The sequence below is a fragment of the Neophocaena asiaeorientalis genome, unplaced genomic scaffold (assembly GCF_003031525.2).
Source record: "Neophocaena asiaeorientalis asiaeorientalis breed wild unplaced genomic scaffold, Neophocaena_asiaeorientalis_V1.1 scaffold62, whole genome shotgun sequence".
Lineage (NCBI taxonomy): Eukaryota > Metazoa > Chordata > Mammalia > Artiodactyla > Phocoenidae > Neophocaena > Neophocaena asiaeorientalis.
The window spans coordinates 4,109,514-4,129,837 of NW_020175191.1; the positions used below are offsets into that span (position 1 = coordinate 4,109,514).

Consider the following 20,324-nt stretch of genomic DNA (forward strand, 5'->3'; position numbering starts at 1 on the left):
GTTCCAGGCGGTGGGCGAGATGGGCATCTACCAGATGTACCTGTGCTTCCTGCTGGCGGTGTTACTGCAGGTGAGTCCCCCGCCGCTCGTATGGCTCCCACGTCCCCGCTTCCTGGCCGCCCGGGGAGAGGCGTACCTCTCTCCCCACTCCCCAGCGCCTGGCCCGGATGCCGAGCCTCTGCAAACCCCGAGGTGTGGCGAGCCTCTCCCGCCTCCACCTTCACCCCGCGCGAGGGCGGCGCTGGGGTAGGCGCCGCGCGTTGGCCTGGGCCCCGGAAAGCCAAGGTCGCCGGCCGGCCTGTCAACCTAATCTCGGATCCTCGTCCCTTAGGCGCCATGCTTCTCTCACCTCGAGTGGGGAAGGACTGCGTGGGGGGTACTTAAGCCAGCGAGCTGGTTAGTAAGAGATGAAAAATCCAGTTGTTACCTGGAATACGCTGTGAATAGGAAGGGAATTTTTTAACCTGTGGCGCTGTCACTTTGGAATCTGGAACACAGAGAGGGAGGGCCCTGATCACCCGCTGACAGAAGGGCTGATTTAGAGGGCCTCCTAAGGCTCTGGTATCTACTTACCATCTTTTCCTGGATTTGAGGGGACTTCCTATCCAGGAGCTTTCAATGCATAGAGTTTATTTCTTTCTGGTTTAAGTTCTGCTGGGTCATTCTGCCCAGAGTCCCCTTGGGTTGAGACTTTTTAAAGTCCATAGTGCCATCTACAACGTGTGGTGTAAAATGGAATCACTTCTTCATTGTACAGAATTCTCAGAGACTGCTTTTTTGGTTTTCTCCAAATTTTAAGCATTTTGATTTATTTGAAAAGGGATTGTTCATAGAAAACAATTACTTTGAACAGTATACAGGACTGATGGAGACTGGCTATGTCACATCAGACAGTACAGTCAGTATCTGCTGTATGGCTGGTCTCTGTAGACACCCGTTGCTGTCCTCGCTGAGGGTGCCTTGTGTCTTGAGTTAGTCCACTCCTCTGGCCCTTAGGAATCATACGTCTCTTCACCGAATCGATGTCCATAAGCATAGTAATCAGCACCACTTTGGGCTGGGGCGCTGTGGCTGTTATCATAGGAATCATAACGCTGTTCATCGTAAGCGGTGCCATATCCATCGTCATAGTCATAATCTCCACAGGTCTCTCGTGTTGTGGGCGGTGGCGGACGTCTGTACCCAGGTGGGGGGACTCCTCTTGCTCGGGGAGTGAGAAGTCCTCTTCCCCGACTCACTGGCCCTCGGGTGGAAAGGACTCCCCTGGTAGTCGGTGTCCCTCGCAGTACCCCGACTCCCACTGGCTGGGCTGTGACTCCTCCCCTTCCCCTGGTTATTGCTGGGGTTGGTACCCCTCTTGTACGCAAGGTAACAACTGGTACATCTGCATTTTCTGGACCATCATTCAAATATGTTAATTCCTGGAGCTGTGCTTGCCTGATTTCATCATTATACTCAGGAATGAGGAACTTTTTGATTTCCTCCAGAGCATGTCCCATGCGGGCATAGGCTTCTGCTGGCGGGGCAAACACTTCAATCAGAACATGGAGATCATCATTGAGGTGGAAGTACTTCGCTTCTCCACTTTTCCTCAACTCTTAAAGTACTTTGCTTCTCCACTTTTCCTCAACTCTTCTTCTTTTGCCTTGCCTCTCATGGAGCCTTTTCCAAGGATGGACGTTTTTGTCAAGGTTTCTTCTTGTGAACGCTTCAGAGAATTGCCACGTGGCCCCAAAAGTTTTCCCACAAAGTTGAACTTAGGGAACTGTTTTACAGGAGTTAAAACTTTCTGTCCCAGCCTAAAAATGTAGTTTCCATATGCTCAAGGTCACTACAAATACACTTCACCACGCAAGTTCCTCCTCCTTTGCCAGCTTATATGGCCCATTTGATGTCAATTACTTCTTTTATTCTAAAGACATTTTGTTCACAGATCCTTTATTAGTATGCCAGTCGGCCATTTTACTTATTCCTTCATTCAGCGTATATTTAATGAGTGCCTACTATGTGCTTATCAGGGGCTATAATGTCAGATAAATCAAAGCCCCTTTCCTGTGAAGTTTACATTCTAGTGGGGGTGGGATGAAGCAGGCAGGCAGTTAAATAATTACAATTAACATGTGATGATAGTTATTCTGAGGGAAGGACAGGGTGGTCATGGGTATAAGCACCAGTCCACCAGTTGCTTAAACCTTGCATAAATCAACTGTTCAACAGGAAGACTGGGAGGGTTGGAGGTGAGGGTTGACTAAGCGATTCTCTTTTCCATTAAAATGTTTGAAAGTTCAGTTGATTTCATAACCAGCCAGAAGAACCATTTAAATGATGCACTGACAGATGAAGTCAGTTCTTTCTCTAGCAAAACAAGTTCTCAGTTCACAAATATGTGATATTCTGAGGTTCCTTTAAGTGTGTTTTGTCTTTAAATGCACTTTCCTGTGGGGAAAAAGTATTTGTGCTAAATCACAAAAGAGTATTTAATTCAGAGAGAATAGAATTGTGATCATGATGTCTGACGTTCATTTATGATATTTTCTCTTTGAGAAACTTCTTTTCCTATTCTGACCAAGAATTTCAGGAACATAACTCCCTCTCTGAGTAATCTCACCTACACTCTGTCTCCTGTATCATTATGTTCTCACCTGCCTAGCCAGGTATCCACTGACCTTGAATAAGTTTGTCTTGAGTGGAGTGTGGCACTAAAAAGACCACCGTTCTGGGTTCAGGACCTGTTAAATTTCCATCATTTACTTTTTGTTATGGTTGACCCAGTTGGTTAGAGTTTGGTACCAAAGAGATCTAAGCCCATGACCATGACAGTTCACTGAACCCTGCCTGATGTGTGGTCAGTATTCACCATAGAAGAACTAGCTCTTAGAGTGTTGGGGATGAGTGACTGACTTTACTTGTAGGTGTGGGCTGAGGAGGTGCCCTGTAGCTGTGCAGATCCCAAAAGAGTAGATGCCCAGGTCCAAGCAGAAGTGAATTCTTCACAGCTGTTACCCGTTTGTGAGGACTCAACTACCCCATTGAGATACATAATCCAAATGGTCCTATGGTCCCCCAAAGCTCTCCTGGATATGAGAGTGGAGTTCCCCAAAGGCTGCTCTATCAAGTCTGTTGTTGGAGATGATTTAGACTAGGGGAGCTGGCCTGCAGAGTGTGAGTACTAGAGCGTCCCATCACACAGTTGTAACACGATGCTTTCATCATTCTTCTGGGGGTTGCTTCCTCTAACAGGAAGAAGTAAGAAGCCTTTTTCAGAGTTGGTTGGCTTGAATGGAAGGAGCTTGATGTTTGCTTTTTAAAACCAAAGCACTTGTCTACCAGTGCCCAGTGAGTGTACAGACCAATGGTATAGCAGCCCTGCCAGAGAGGGGGAGTCCTGCACATTGTAGATGGGACTGCCAGGGAGAGGGACCACCAGGGAGAGGGGGCTGCCTCAGCAGGAGCCTTACCTGCATCTGTGGTTTGGTGATGACCAACTCCAGCTGAGAAACACAAAACTAGAAGGACAGAGATGGAAACCGTACAGATTCTTTTGTTTTCTTCCTTCTAGGATCATTATTATTTTTTAAATGATATTAACTCCCTTCAAACACATCCAAGTTCAAACTAAGAGGACAAAACCACATTACAAGCCAACTCTAAAGGTCTTTAGGTTAACTGTTTTCTTGGATTATAGATATCATCAGGTAGCTCCTCAAACGTCTCAATATCGTTTCCTTTGCCTAGGAGACCTACCTTCACCTGCCTTGCAAACACAATCTTTGGAATCTCCATAGTGGTCAACTTTCAGATACATACAGAATAAATGCAGATTTTGTAGATTTCTCGTCAGCATGATAAGATGCAAGTGACCTGATAATAGTGATACTTGGTTTTACAGTACCTAAGAAGAAAGCTAGAGGAGAAAAATTGCCTTCTGTAAAACTGGTTGTCCTATGAACAAGCAATAAGATTTATAATTTTGCAGTTAGAAAAATTCTTACCCACTCAAATATACATGCCCTCCTTTGGGTAAGAGTTATTTGTGGTATTTAAATATGAATAATTCTATTTACTTTATTACCATTTCTATTTTCCAATCGTGATTCAAAGTTGACGCCATTATCACTATTTTGTGTTTGTGTCTGTGTGTGCTTATTTGCCAGACTGTTTGGAGGAAGGTTTGAATACAGTTCTTTGTTTCTTGATCCGTTTAGACATAAAGTGGAAATGGATCCTACTTCTTTGCTCTAAGTCAGAGACTCCGGCTCCTTCGTTTTCCTCAGGATCATGAATCATATGCTGTGGTATAATTTGCACAGAATTTAAAACATCCATTAACCAACAGGAACATGTAACCTGTAATAAACATTCGTTTCACCAGCAGAGTTGTGATACTGCTGTGAATCTCAGCTTGAGATGCAGTACTCTGGTATTTCGGAATGCATTATTGTTATGTAAACTCTTAATAAACCCAACCTTATTTTTCAGATCCTTGAACTACCAGTGCATTCATATCATCCGCGCAATAAATATCTTTTCACGGTGTTTTAGAAAGTGGAATGACTGAACAGGTATTTTGCAGAAGAGGGAACTATAATAGTCAACACATGAAAAGATGTTTACCTTCAGTGGTCATCTGGGACAGGCATATTAAAATGACTATGAAATATCATTTCATACTTATTAGAATAGCAAACATTAAATAGTCTAACAGTACAAGTGTGATGAAAATGAGTAGAAAGTACCCCATTTACAGAACAATTCGGCACTGTCTAGTAAAATTACAACCAGCATTGGACTCCTAGGTGTATGTACGACAGTATCCCTTGTGCATAAGCAGATATGTATAGGGTGTTTTTTGCAGCACTGTTTTTAATGACAAAAATTAGTAACTACCTAAATGACTCTCAAAAAGGGACTGGGGACTTCCCTGGTGGTCAGGTGGTTAAGACTTTGCCTTCCAATGCAGGGGGTGCGGGTTTGATCCCTGGTCAGGGAGCTAAGATCCCACGTGCCTCTCTGCCAAAAAACCAAAACATAAAACAGAAGCAATATTGTAACAAATTCAATAAAGACTTTAAAAATGGTCCACATCAAAAAAAAAATCTTTAACAAAAAAGGACTAGATAATTAAATCTGACATAAAGGACTAGATAATTAAATCTGACATAAAAGAATATAACAGTTAAAATGAACAAACTAGGTCCACACACAGCCACATGGATGAATCTCTTTTTTCAAAAATAAATTTATATATTTATTATTTATTTTTGGCTGTGTTGGGTCTTCGTTGCTGCACATGGGCTTTCTCTAGTTGCGGTGAGCGGGGGCTACTCTTCGTTGTGGTGCGCGGGCTTCTCGTTGCGGTGGCTCCTCTTGTTGTGGAGCACGGGCTCTAGGCACACAGGCTTCAGCAGTTGCAGCACACAGCCTCAGTAGTTGTGGCTCGCGGGCTCTAGAGCGCAGGCCCAGTAGTTATGGCACACGGGCTTAGTTGCTCTGTGGCATGTGGGATCTTCCCAGATCAGGGCTCGAATCCGTGTTCCCCGCACTGGCACGCGGATTCTTGTAGATCAAGAGGAAGATACATCTCTACCCTCTTCCCAGGTATATCCTCTCACTTTGTTCTTGATTCCGTATTACTATCTATCAGTTATTTCTGATCTTCTATCTTTCTCCATTTTCTGACCTCCCAAGGAGTGGCCCACATGGTAGATTTAGGTGGTCTATGGAAATGTTATTAAATAACATTAACTCATAAAGTGAGAGGGTTATTCCCTTTTCAGTTCTTCTTTAATCCTTTTGTTTTTCTAAGAAGAATGTCTCATTTGGTGCTAGTATTTCTGAAAACATTTGCAAATATTTCTGTTTTAACAAAGGGAATGAACCAGAATTAAGGAAAGTTCAGACTTTGGTGGAAAACATTACCTAGTTAGACTTGAATAACATTATTATGTTTTTATTGTACTTACTATTCATTTTCTTTTAAAACTTTTTAAAGTTATTAAACATTTCAGATGAAATACATAGAATAATGTCACAGACACACATGTACCTACTTCTAGGTTTAACAGATGCTGATTTTTTGCCATGTTCGTTTAAGGTTGTGTCAGCATAGTTCAACCAGAGAAACAGGAGGCAGAACTTCTAGGCTGGAGATGTATGTGTTTGTATATATACATGTATCTGTATCTGTATATACGTACGTGATTATATATGTAATCAGTGAATAATTTGTTATGAGGATTTGACCATATATAATTGTGGGAGCTAGTTCGGCAGTCCCTGTAAGGCTGTTGTCTCTGTGTCTGTTGTTGGAGCTTGAAGTCTGCAGGGAAGGCAGCCTGGAACACATCAGAATTGACTGGAATCTGTGTCATTCTCACTGCCTGCAACCTTGATGAAGCACATCTGTTTCATCATGGAACTAAACACACACTTGGCCCAGGAGTCAGAGCAGCCAAAGGAGGATCCCGGGGAGTGTAGATCAGTAGCAGGCCCAGCTGCTGTGTTGCAGCGACAAGGTGAGGCAGCAGAAACATGATGGTGGATGTGAGGCACAAAATCACTGGCCCCAAAACCTGCCCGAAAATCTCTCTTGTGCCCCACCTTAAATAAAAATGTGCCAGCTAACACTTAGTACTGTAGAAGAACATTGTATTTTTTAAATTTTTATTTATTTAATTAATTTATTTTTGGCTGCATTGGATCTTCATTGATGCGTGCGGGCTTTCTCTATTTGCGGTGACCCGGGGCTACTCTTCCTTGTGGTGCGCGGGCTTCTCATTGCGGTGGATTTTCTTGTTGCAGAGCACGGGCTCCAGGCGAGCGTGGGCTTCAGTAGTTGTGGCGCATGGGCTCAGTAGTTGTGGCTCACAGGCTCTAGAGCGCAGGCTCAGTAGCTGTGGCTCACGGGCTTAGTTGCTCCGCAGCATGTGGGATCTTACCGGACCAGGGCTCGAACCCATGTACCCTGCATTGACAGGCAGATTCCTAACCAGTGAGCCACCAGGGAAGCCCCAGAACATTGTATTTTTATAGTTCCATCTGGCTGGGTATATTTGTATTGATATACAATTTTATTTCTCTGTAAATTTACAAGTTAAAAATTTTGAGTCCATTTAAAAGCAGGCCATTAAGTAAATAATAGAAAACAAATGGGCACGTAACACTCTTGCAGGGGGTACTCACATGACTGAAGTTTGGGAAAAGCTGAGCCTGTCCAGTAATACTTCTTCAAAGAACACTAAAAATAGGTTCTTTACTCTCATGACTCTGATCAGACTCTTTCTTTGGCCTAAGAATTCCTTCCTTGATTTTTGTTTTGATTAAACCCCTAGCAGTCTTTCACTGCCTAGCTCAGGTGTCACATTGGCAACCTTTTCCTTATTCCCCAAGTTGGAATTCACATCTGCTTTCTTTGTTGTCTCATTAACTTCATTTCTACTCTGGCTAATAGAGCATTTGTCCAAATCTGCCTTGTATTTATAGCTCTGGACATATTGTCCTCACTTGAATGTATGTGCCTAAGAAGGAAACAACTGTTTCTTACCCATCATTGTTATCACCTGAGGCTCAGAATACACTGTGTTGCAAAGTGTTGGCACTCACTAAAATTTTTAAAAAATTAAACTGAAATAACAGAAAGAAGGTGGTCAGGTGGTGGCATTCCCATTTTATTTGGGAGATTGAGAGGGAAACTGATGCAGGTCAAATAATGTGTCCAAGGTCTTAATTAGTGGTTGGAACCAAGATTAGGTCCCATAATTACTGGTTTTTAATCCATCATCATTTTCTTTGCCACACCCTTATGCAAGGAGTTAGTTAACCAAATATATTATAGCCTGTTATGTACACAGTAGTGTGTTGGGTTTCTTGAAAGGATATAGAAGTAGAAATTAGGGTTTTCTTTTCTTCAGGAGATGGCAAATCATTAGAAGAGAAAAAGTTATATCTATACTGTTAAATAATGGTACAAAGTAATATTTCCCCAGTAAATAATACAGCCACTGAATGCTTTAGACATTAAGAAAGAGACATCAGCATGGTCTAGAGTGGTTTGTTGAAACTTCAGAAAGAGGGTTGAGCTTGAGCTGAACTTTGAAGCTTGGGTTAAGAGAGAAGTGGGTAGGCCGTTTCAGGTGGAGAAACATAACATTGGAGAAAGTATAGAAGAGGGAATAACCTAGACCCTCGTTACACGAAGTGTGGCCCAGACCATCAGCCTTGACCTCACCAGAGCTTGTTAGAAAAGCAGGATCTCAGGTCTCATCCCGGCCTGCAGAGTCACACTCTGCACGTTAAAATTGGGAGGCGCTGATAGATGCTATTTGGATGGTGCTATGCGATTTACTGTGTGACGTTGGCTAAAGAAATATCCCTTTGACCTTCAGATTAGGTTAGTTAGATATGAATGAACTAGGTAAAGATGTACTGCCAGTGTCCAGTCTTACTGGAAGAAAACATGAAGTTTAGAAAGGTTTTGATTTGCTGGAAGTTTACTAGAGCTGGGATTCAGACTCAAGTGTACAGATCCCATATGCTTTTCACAGCACACAATGAAAAGTCCTGTTTGGGGAACTGAACAGGCTAGTACAGAAAGCCTGGATGCAGATGAGGTAGCCATCGGGTCATGTGGTAGATATCTGGGTGCTAGGACAGGTATCATTTATCCATTAGTATGTTTTGACCAGAAGAGTTTCATGAAGAATGTCTCAGGGAGGCTGATCTGGTGGCGTCATGTGGATAAATCAGAGTCAGGGAAGAAATGGGACTTATAGGCATCTGTTATTCAGGGCGTAATTAAATTTTTTAAACACAAGAAATACTATCAGTAAGTCACTCCACAGATACTTATTGAATACCCACTTTGTGCTGGGCCCTGGACATTGGGTGCTGCCTTCGTGATGTGGTCATACTCATGTAATGCTTTTGATTGAGTCAATTAGATAACTGAGTGATGACAACAATGAAATCATCTTTGATCCCTCCCCCCAACTTTTTCTCTGAAAAAAGCTCTGGCCCCAAAGTTAGGTGGCTCCCAGTCTCATCCTGGCTTTGCCATTAGTGTTTTACGTTCCCTTGAATGATTCACTTAATCGCTCTGTGGCTCATCTTTCCCACTTACAACATAAACATCATATTTACCATGACTTCACAGCACAAGATATTGTGATGAGATAATTTATGGGAGACATTTTTGGTTTCCTGAGTATTACAAAGGCTTATAATGCTGTTAGTGTAAAATTACTTTTAAAGCATTCACTTTTGAAACTTTAAAGATTTCAATCCCCCAGTGCATCTTAGTCACTTTTCTAATTATAATTACATTGAAGGGGAAAAAACAGTCCCGCCATCTGTGGCACTCGTTCTCCTTCCCTGGAGGTAGCAGTAGAGAAGATAATGATTTATTTGAGATGTTGTTGGTCCCACCCCGAAGGAGCATGGATGGTGGTTTCTCATTGTGGCTTTAAGAGCCATCTGCTGATGGGTGCAGTTCTCTAGACAAGGCTACGGAGTGAATGTGTGCGCAGAGTCACAGCAGAGGGAAGAGAGGGAGAGTGTTTGTACTCTGGGGGAAGAAGCAAGATGAGAGCTCTGTGACGTTGTCGCAGACGAAGAAGGCAAACCGAGGAAAACCGCTCCATATGCCTTGTATAGGTGGTGCATCCCCTTGACTAGCTAAGGGCTAAACCATCTTTGACTTCATAGGACCATGTGACCCATGTATGTGGCTCTGGTGTAAAGTACCTAACAGTAATCTGTATGCAGAGTTTAAGCATCTCCTCTTTTACCTAATCCTCATGATGTCCCTTTCACCTTTCATAGTTAGCATGTATTATAGATGCCTGCCTACTCTCTCTTTTACCTTTAGCAAAACCAGGCATGGCCATTTGTGTCAGACAGAAAGGCTGACACCATGTTATGGAGGCTGGCACAGCAAGGAAGAGCTGCATGTTTCCGACCCCTCTGGTGACACAAAGCCATGGCCCTGTGTATTCTGTGAGGTCCCTGTGTGTGTGTGTGTGTGTGTGTGTGTGTGTGCTCACATGGGGTGGGTAATGGAAACATTGTGAGGGGTAGGAAGAGAGCAGAGAAAGTGAGAAAGGAGGGAAGTGCTTATTCAACCTACCGATTGCTAAGGATAATACTGATTAGCTAGGTTTCACTGCTCCCTGCGTTATAAATAAGGGTATATATCAGCACCACCTCTAAGTTTTTTAACTTTTTTTCTGCACATTGTAGTTTCTTCCAAGAATGGTAGCCTCCACAATGAAATACACCTCAGATTAGAGGACCCTTTGGAGCATTTCCTGTTTTACACAGAACATTGCTTATTCTAGAATAATACAGATAAAAATAAGATGCATTAACATATTTTCACCAAGCACTTAGAATGGTACCTGGCATATAGTTAGCATTAGAGAAGTGTTTGCTGTTATTATTAGTATTCTGTTATGGTCATTCATTCATCCATGGACTTGTTGAATGTGTGATATCATCTATCTAGGCCCTGAGTTATTTGCTTGGGGAGCCTAAAGGTGAATCAGACACAGATCCTGCCCTCAGAGAGGGTAGATTTCAATAGAAAAAATAAGACAAGCAGATACATATAGTGCAGTGAAGAAAATGATATGGGTTCTAAGAAAGGTCTAAATGGAACTTCTGGAGGTGAGCAGAAGCAGGAGAGGGCTTCTGGAGGGGTTGGAGGGAAGGCAAGGTGGTAGGAGGTGGCAAGGAGGAGGGGGCATCTGAGTTACATCTTGGAGGATGGGAAAGGTTCAGACATTCACAGCAGAAGAAAGTGCTTTCTAGGTGAAGTGAATGGTACGAACAAAAGCAGAAAAGAGCACGCTTAGAGAAAAAAATATAACTAGTTAGGTTTGCCAGATTGAAGGCTGTGCGTTTACTGGAACATGTGTTTTGCATCATCTCCTGAGTTCCCTTTTCCCCATTTTTTTTTTTTCCTTTCTTTACCCATGAATTAAATTTCAGCAGATTGTAATCAGGAAGGGCAGTTACTAAAATGGGTGCAAGTGGCTTTGTAATTATAGCTAAATGTGTAATCTACCTCTTCTTGTAATTATTAAGGTTTCCATTTTTGTAAGCTGATTGCCTCCTGTCCTGAAAACTTCCTTAATAGTATGCAAATAGGGGCCAGGAAGCAATATAAACCGAGAAACGTGTTTTCCTTTGCGTTTTGCAGTAAATCACACACGCAGACTGACCTGTGGCAGCTTTGTGCATCTCCAGAGGCCCACAGTCATCCGACTCACAATAGATTGGGGCTGCCTTACAGCCTTGCAGCCTTGGCAGAGAGGGGAAAAATCACATCTTGGGTTTTACATTAGCTCTGTTATGACACACACAATGTCATGACTTCTTTTCTCTTTCCTTGTCAGTAATTCCATCATCTACTTGTGATAAGTTACTCTTCTTTTGGTGCTTTAGCTTATCCCCTCAACAGCTGAACATGCCCCTCCAGAAGGGTGTGGAAGGAGCTGGGAGTTCCCTGACAGTGGAGATAATGCTGTGGGCAGGTCTCTCCATCCTTTCATGTAGCAGTCAACTCGTCCATCCAGTGGGAGTGTTACCACATGCCATACCGAAATCACATGCTTTGTGTTTTTTAAACACTTACTCTGTTTAAAGCTATTTTAAGACATTAAGTTCTAAGTTAATAGTGATAATTTTTTTTAATTAGAAAAATTTTTTTGAATAGCAATTGCTTCAAATAAGATTGTCTCACTATGGAACAGACTATTTCTGTGTTTTCCTAATAAATTTTAAGCTTGAAACAATCATCCAAGGACAGTTATATAAATGGATCTATAGCATTAAAACGCTGTACAGGGCTCAACACCTTGTAAACCCAATTGTGAATTGCCAGAAAGCCCAAAACAGTCAGTGACAAATGTCGTATGTGCTCAATAAATATTCCTTGAATGAATGAATGAAATAATTTTTTCTTTAGGGGGAAACTATGTTTAGACTAAACAGTGATTACTACAGCTAAAGGTTATAAAGTGGGTACCTACCCCTGGGGTTTTGAATTTTTTACATCTTATAAGTTGTATACTATACTTTAGTACCTACTCAAGTGCATATCATGCTTCCCTGATTTAATAGAGCATCTGTCCTCCCTGTGTATGTGCATGTGTATGTATGTGTGTGTATACAAACACATACTTTTTTGGAAACATTTAACTGTGCCACAACATGTTTTCTTGTTTAGATCGTGAATTTAAGACCAAGATACTCCTGGGCCCTGGTGACTGCTTATCTGAACTGAGGTGTAGTGGTCAGGAGAAAAGAGCTGGAATGTTAGTCTTCTAAATCAGAGCCAGTAATATCACCCCCTCCCCAACTCCCTGCCACTGCGGAACCATTTATGTGCTGTGTCCTCAGCATCAGATGTATCTCAAATGTAGAAGAAAACCCTCGGAGGAAGTAGAAGGTGCTTTACAGATGGGATTGCTGATGGCCCTGTTAGTAGTAGATCAGGAAGCTTCCTTCTGTTTTTTTCCTTTGTTTCTGAAGCGTCTCGTTTCTGTAGCTCCTACAGACATAAAAGCGAGACCTGCTCTTTAAAGGTTTGTGAGCTTACTAATTGTGTTTCCTCTTTTCAGCTCTACGTGGCCACGGAGGCCATCCTCATTGCACTGGTCGGGGCCACACCGTCATACCACTGGGACCTGGCGGAGCTCCTGCCGAACCAGAGCCACAGCAACCAGTCGGCTGGTGAGGACCAGGCGCTTGGGGCCTGGCTCCTGACGGCCAACGGCAGCGAGATGCACAAGCACGTGCACTTCAGCAGCAGTTTCACCTCCATCGCCTCCGAGGTAATGGCAGGAGCAGGGGACAGGCCCTTCTGACCGCTGAATGAGCCCCCTGGAGCCATTGTTTGGTCTTGTTGATTTAAATCTCAGCTCACCTTCCAATCACTTTCTAGTAAATTTGAGAGTTAAAGGAGAATATCCTAGGGAAATACATTGTCCTTCCTTCTTACTGCAAATGGGAGAAGCATGAGTCCTACCAAACTAGTTACAGATGAAGTAAGACATAAACTCCAGAAGAGCCCCGTTTTGATTAGAGTATCCTTTTAAAAAGTGAATTAGGGCTTCCCTGGTGGCGCAGTGGTTGAGAGTCCGCCTGCCGATACAGGGGACACGGGTTCGTGCCCCGGTCCGGGAGGATCCCACATGCCGCGGAACGGCTGGGCCCGTGAGCCACATGTCTTTTTCTTTTTCTTTTTTTTAAAATTAATGTATTTATCCATTAATTTTTGGCTGCGTTGGGTTTTCGTTGCTGCATGCGGGCTTTCTCTAGTTGCCGCAAGCGGGGGCTACTCTTCATTGTGGTGGCTTCTCTTTCTGTGGATCACGGGTTCTAGGTGTGCGGGCTTCAGTAGTTGTGGCATGCAAGCTCAGTAGTTGTGGCTCACGGGCTCTAGATTGCAGGCTCAGTAGTTGTGGCGCACGGGCTTAGCTGCTCCGTGGTGTGTGGGATCTTCCCAGACCAGGGCTTGAACCCATGTCCCCTGCATTAGCAGGCGGATTCTTAACCACTGGCCACCAGGGAAGTCCCCATGTCTTTTTCTTATATCCCCCAAAATTAACAAAGTAAAGAGAGGGAAATGTAATGGCTCATCTATAACATCCACAGTTGATGTTTAAGTCCAGTCCTGTGTGTAGACTGCATGGGGCACCTTGACTGTACAAAATAAAATACAAATGGTACTGCCCAGTGTGGGCAGAAAGCCTTACCTTCAAGGGGACTTTCCTGGCCAAGAAGGTTCTGGTAAGGAGAGCACCATCTGGGCCCGCCTGAGTTATATAAGCTGAGGATAGATAGTCTGGTTAAGAGAAACCCTGGGATAAGAGGTGCAGGGCCCAAGCACAGCTGGAAAGCACAGGTCCTGGTTGTTAAAGTGTTGAAATACTGTGTGTCCTTTGCCTGCTCTCCACAAGCTATCCATTTGCACACTGACACCCTAGCCCAGTGGCATCTTCATGACAACGATCCAGTCCTGTCATCCCTCACCCAAAAACCTCCAGTGGTTCTCCCACCACACCCAGAAAACAGTGAAACCCTACATGTTACATTCAAAGCCCTTCAAGCTCCCCAGCTTGGTCCTGGGTGTACTTTCCAGCCCCATTCTACACTTCTCTCTGCCTCCCCTGCTTCCCACATGTGCCCTGAGCCCTCAGCCCATACCTGTTACCTGCGTCAGGATGGCCCCAAACACACCCTCGCCTCTGCCTGGTGAAATCCTAACCTACCCTCTGCTGCTCACTTGACCATTACCTTCCCTGAGAAGTCTTTCCTGACCCACTCCCCAGAAGAAGTAAATACACTTTTGTTTCTGCTCCAGCAACAGTTTGTTTGCACTTATGTGACACACTGTAGTTTGTGGTTCAGCTCTATTTTTTTAAGTCCTTTGAGGTCAGGAACCATATTTTGGTCGTCTTTGTATTTCCATGGCTTTCTGGCCACCACCACAATAACTACCATCACAAGTATCACCACTACTCAGCTATAAAAATAATAAATAGCATTGTGGAATGATGACTATATGCCAGACATTGTAATATTTTACAGCCCTTATTTCATTTAATCCTCAAAATAATTTTATGAGGTAAGCATTATTTTCTGCATTTTATAGATGAAGAAATTGAGACTTCTTGAGGTCAGCTAATAAGGGCAGAGCTAGGATTTGAACCCAAATTTGTCTTAACTCAGAAGCCTATGCTCTTATTATTGTACTTTTTAGGGACCTATCCCATCTAAATTGGTATGCACATCTCTTAGTTCTTTTTTTTTTTTTGCGGTACGCGGGCCTCCCACTGCTGTGACCTCTCCCGTTGCAGAGCACAGGCTCCAGACGCACAGGCTCAGTGGCCATGGCTCACGGGCCCAGCCGCTTCACAGCATGTGGGATCCTCCTGGACCAGGGCACGAACCCGTGTCACCTGCATCGGTAGGCAGACTCTCAACCACTGCGCCACCAGGGAAGCCCTCTTAGTTCTTTCTGATAGGTTAACAAAAGCCAAAGAACTTTAAAAGTTATTTTATTTGGAAATAATTTCAAACTGACAGAAATTTCAAGAATAGTTCGAAGAATACCCTTATATCCTTTAGTTTCATCTGTTGGTAGTATTTTTCCTCACTGGTGTTACTGTCCTCAACTTTTTAAAGCCATTTGAAAGTTGCACATACTGCTGTTCTTTTATACCCAAATACTCCAGTGTGTATTTCCTAAAAATAAGAACATTCTCTTACATAAACACAGCACAATTATCAACTTCAAGAAATTTAACATCGATGCTGCAGTTTTATCAGATCTACTATCCACACCCAGTTTTGCCACTTGACCCAGTAATGTCCTTGATAGCGGTGGTTTTCCCCTCTTGCGTTGAATTCAGTTTAGGATCACACATTGCATATAGTTGTCATGGCTTTTTAGTATCTTTTCACCTTCAGCCTTTCTGTTTCTTTTATGATATTATACTTTTGAAGAATGTATAATCTCTCCCTTTTTAAAAATAACAGTGTTCTCCATTTTGGGTCTGATGATTCCTCATTCAGGTTATGCATCCACAGTCAGACTAGTACACAAGTAATGTGTCCTTGGAGGATCACACGGGAGACACACAATATTCATCTGCCCTTTTTGGGTGATGTTAATTTGACCATCCAGGTATTGCCTGATTTCTCCCCTGTACAGTTTTTTTTTTCTTTTCATTTCAAGAAATAACTAATCTATGTGGAGTCGAGTCACTTTAAGATTATGCTAAATTACTATTCCTTATCAGAAACCCCTCCCTCCAATTTAGCATCCTTTGATGATTTTTTCATAAACCAAGCTAGACTATGATGGTTACAAAATGATGAATTCTTAACTCTAGTGCTTCCTCTACATTTGCCAGTTGGGCTTTTTAATTTTAATTTAGGTATAATTGACATATAACATTATAGTAGTTTCAGTTGTACAACATAATGATTTGCTATTTCTATCACTGTGAAAAAATCACCATAACAAGTCTAGTTAACACTCCTCACCATACGTGGTTACAAATTTTTTTTTCCTTCTGATGAGAACTTTTAAGATCTATTCTCTTTGGAACTTTTACATGTGCAATACAGCATTAACTGTGGTCACCCTGCTGTATATAACATCCCTGTGACTTATTTATTTTATAACTGGAAGTCTGTACCTTTTGACCCCCTTCACTCATTTCAGCTACTCCCTCACCTCTTGCCTCTGGCAGCTACAGTCTGTTCTTTATATGTCAGAGCTTGGGTTCATTTTTTGTTGTCTTTTTAGATTTTGCTGTAAGCAACAGCCCTTTCTTCTTCCTTGTCCATCTGTCTGCTTGTCTGTCTCTATCTCTTCCTCTTCATCTCCCTCTTCTTTTCTCTCTCTCTCTCTCTCTCTCTCTCCATCTCTCTATCTCTCTGTCATTAGTATGTACTAGTGGATTCCTAGTCTTTTCAATTATTTATAATTTATTACAGCTTTTAATTATTTTGGTGCTCAAATTATCCCCAATTTACCAGTGGGGACCTCTTCAAGCTGGCTCTTGTCTCCTTTTTTTTTAATTAAAGTTTTTATTTTGGGATAATTGTAGATTTACATGCAGTTGCAAGAAATAATGCAGATAAATTCTGTGAATGCTTTGCCCAGTTTTTCCCAATGGTAGCAGCTTGTAAAATCATAATATACTATCACAGCCAGGATAACGACATTGATACGGCTAAGACACAGAACATTTCTATCACCACAAGGATCTGTTACCATATATATTTATATATAGCCACACCCACTTTCCTCCCTCCCCAGCACTGTCTAATTTCCCTGGTAACCACTAATCTTTTCTCCTATACTTTAATTTCATCATTTCAAGAATATTATAAAAATGGAATCATACATGTAGCCTTTTGGGATCAGCGCTTTTTTTTTCACTTAGCATAATTCTCTACAGACTCATCTAGGTTTAATTATATTACTTTAGTTATACAATAAGTCTTATGTACAGGTAGATTGGTTCCTCTCACTTTATTCCTTTTCAAGATTGTTTTAGTTCCTTTGGCTTTTCATATAGAATTGGTGTTAGTCCTTTAAACATTTGGGAGAATTCTCCAATAAAATCATCTGGGTCTTTAGTTTTCTTTTTTGGAGGTTTTAAAATTATGAATTCACTTTCCTCAAAAGTTATAAGACTATTTAAATGAGCTCTATTGTGTTGTGAGTTGGGGCAGTTTGTGATTTTCAGAGAATTGGTCCGTTTCATCGAAGTTTTCAAATTTATGTGTGTAGCGTCGTTCATTGTATTACTTTATTATCCTTTTGACGTCTGCAGAGTCTGAAATGATATCCCCTTTTATTACCTGATATTGGTGATTTGTGTCCTTTCGTATTTAGTTACTCATCTGTCCTGGTAGAGTTTTGTCAATTTTACGGTTCTTTTTAAAGAACCAACATTCTGTTTCATTGAACGATCAAGCATAATTTAGAAAACTCAAGAGGAGAAGGAAAGTCTGTAGTATTTACATTGTTCTTTCTTCCTTCCTGATATTCCAAAGTCACTTCTTTTATGTTTTCTTTCTTTTTAGAGAACTTTCATTAGCCATTGTTTTAGGGTAGTTCTGATGGTGACAAATTCTTTTAGTTTACCTTTATCTGAGAATATCCTGGTTTCCCCTTCATCTCTTGTTTTCACTAGTTATAAAATTCTTGGTTGACAGTTCTTTTCTTTCAGCATTTAAAAACTCCTGTGCTACTTCCTTCTGGCCTTTATGATTTGTGATGAAAAATATGGTATTTGAATTTTTTTTTCCCCTATAGGGAAGGTGTCATTTCTCTCTTGCTACTTTTAAGGATTTTTCAGTCTTTAGTTTTTAAAAGTTAGATTGTGATGTTTCTTGGTATGGATTTCTTCATGTTTATCTTACTTGGAGTTTTCTGAGCTTCTTGGATCTTCAGGTTTATATCTCTTAAATTGGGAGATACTCAGCTGTTATTTGTTCATGTACTTTTTTTTAGTACTTCCCTCTTTCTCCTTTCCCTCTAGAACTCCAGTGACAAAAATGTTAATTCTTTTGTTCCAGCCCCACAGATCCCTGAAGGTTTGTTCATTTTTTTTTTTTCAGTCTGTTTTATCTTTGTTTTCAGATTGGGTATTTCCTGTTGTTGTATTTTCAAGTTTACTGATTCTTTCCTCTATTCTGCTGCTGAATCCATTCATTGTATCTTTTAGTTTAAAATTTTCTATTTTGTTTTTTTTATATATCCTCTTTCTTTGCTGAGACTTTATCTTCGTTGAGTCTTTTTATTTTGTCATCTATTTCAAGCATGTTTACAAGTGCTTATGATGGCAGCTCTAAGATCTTTGTCAGTTATTTCTATAATCTCTATCATCTCAGTGGTTGTCTTTTTGCATTCTACTTTGAGATTCTTCTAATTCTTGGTATGACAGATTAATTTTGTTTGAAACCTGAAGTTTGGTGGATTAGGCTAAGAGATGCTGTGTCTTACTTAAGCCTTCTATTTTAGGTGGCTTTCTATGACACTGCTCTGGCACAGGAAGAAGGGAAGGGTGTTTTATTACTACCAGGCAGTGAAATCCAGTCTCCCCAAGTGGTCTCCACTGACACTTGTGGTGGTGGTGGTGGTGGTACTGGGGCAGGAGGGAGGGGAACTTTGGCAGGAATGAAAGTGCTGGCTCCTACTTGTCTTTCGTGGCACCACCTGGGTGGGGTGGGGTGGAGTGACTCATCACTGCCTGACCAGGCGGAAGCCTTGGTTCCCCACTTAGACTTTGCTGGTGTCGATGGGGTTGGAGCCCCAGTTGGTAGGTTTATTCGTTTACTTTTTTGTGGTGGTAATTGGCCAGAATAAAGCAGTGATTGCCCAAAAGTCTTTTGTCTTGCTGGGCTGCCCCTCTCCTGGGCCTTTTGCTAGAGAGCAGACCTCACTGGGACTTCTTTTGTGGCTCCTCTTAGCATTTCTGAGTCACTGGCTTCTCCAGTACCCAGTCTGGGTGTGTGAGGTAAAGGGAAACCCAGGGAACTCACCACTGCACCATTCCTTGAGTCCCAAGGTCCTTAGCTGGTCTTCTCTCCACCTTTCAGAGTTGTCTTAATGTTTATTTTATGTATAATGTCCAGGATTTTTAGTAGTACATAGTAGGGGAAACAAGGAAAAGTACACGCGAAAGAGTTCCTGGACCCAATTCCAACAAGCAGTTCTCGGATGCCAGCAGTATGTGCGAGAATTCAGCTCAATTCTGATACTATCTACCCAGAGATAGAATGGAATTCCACAGGTAAAGGGCTCAGCTCCACAAGACTGCCCTCTACTTCAGATGCCAGTCGCAAACACAGGTTACCGGTGCTTCTGACCATCTGACTATAAATCAGAAGTTCCTGTGACCTCCTCTTCAGGCTCAATTAATTTGCTAGAATGGATCACAGAACTCAGGAAAAAACCGTTTACTTACTAGATTACTGGTTTATTATGAAAGGATATTAAAGGATACGGAACGACAGCCAGATGAAGAGCTGCATAGGACAGAGCATGGGGAAACAGTGCAGAGCTTCCATGCTCTCTGAGCGCCACTCTCCCCAGTCTCCACGTGTTCACCAGCCCAGAAGCTCTCCGAACACCCTCCATTTGGGTTTTTATGGAGGCTTCATTACATAGGCATGATTGATTAAATCATTGGCCGTTGGTGATTGATTTAAATTCCAGCCCCTCTCCTCTCCCTAGAGTTTGGGGGGAGGGATGAAGGTTGAGAGTAAAAGATCTAACCCTCTAATCACATGGTTGGTTCCCCTCGGCAGCCAGCCTCCACCCTTGGGTGGGACCCAAAGTCACATTCCCTGAAGCAGTTTTCAGGAACTAAGGACAAGAGTCCCATTGCTCTTAACCTAAGCTCAGGAATTCCAAGGGTTTTGGGAGCTGTGAGCCAGAAACTATGAATGAAGACCAAATATACATGACAAATATATCTGCATTTGGTCATCTGAATGACCAAATATATATTTCTGCTATAAATCACAGTATCACAGTATGTTTGCTCCTATGTTTAGCCTAATTTTTATATTCATGTTTACTCCGTCTTCCTGGAGCTGAAAGTCCTGTGTCCTTTTGATGTGTCCATCTTTTCTTTTATTTTTTTAATTTTTTTGAGCACTTTGAAAATTTTTGACGTAACAAAATAGTCCAGGTTTATCTTGCATCTCCCTGCTCCAACTGTGGGATTAGGTATTTCTCCAAAAAGCCCTGGTTCTATTTATTGCCCCCATAGGATTTTGAAATGGGTGAGAGC

The 20,324-nt window shown here is 42.1% G+C and overlaps 2 protein-coding genes across 6 annotated transcripts in view; one reads left to right on the forward strand and one right to left on the reverse strand.

Annotated features, from left to right (window-relative positions):
* Positions 1-6: 6 nt before the first annotated feature.
* Positions 7-20,324, forward strand: part of SLC22A15 (solute carrier family 22 member 15) — a 119,936-nt gene continuing 99,618 nt past the window's right edge. For all 5 annotated transcript variants that reach the window (XM_024764842.1, XM_024764844.1, XM_024764846.1 and 2 more), the window contains exons 1-2: positions 7-70; positions 12,621-12,833. In XM_024764842.1, the coding sequence (XP_024620610.1) occupies positions 20-70; positions 12,621-12,833 (264 nt within the window). In that variant the 5' untranslated portion in view covers positions 7-19. The remainder of the gene's footprint in view (positions 71-12,620; positions 12,834-20,324) is intronic.
* Positions 900-4,111, reverse strand: LOC112413069 (KH domain-containing, RNA-binding, signal transduction-associated protein 3-like). Its single transcript, XM_024764925.1, is given in 3 exon segments — positions 900-1,600; positions 1,636-1,799; positions 4,065-4,111. Coding segments are annotated over 3 exon segments (912 nt in total).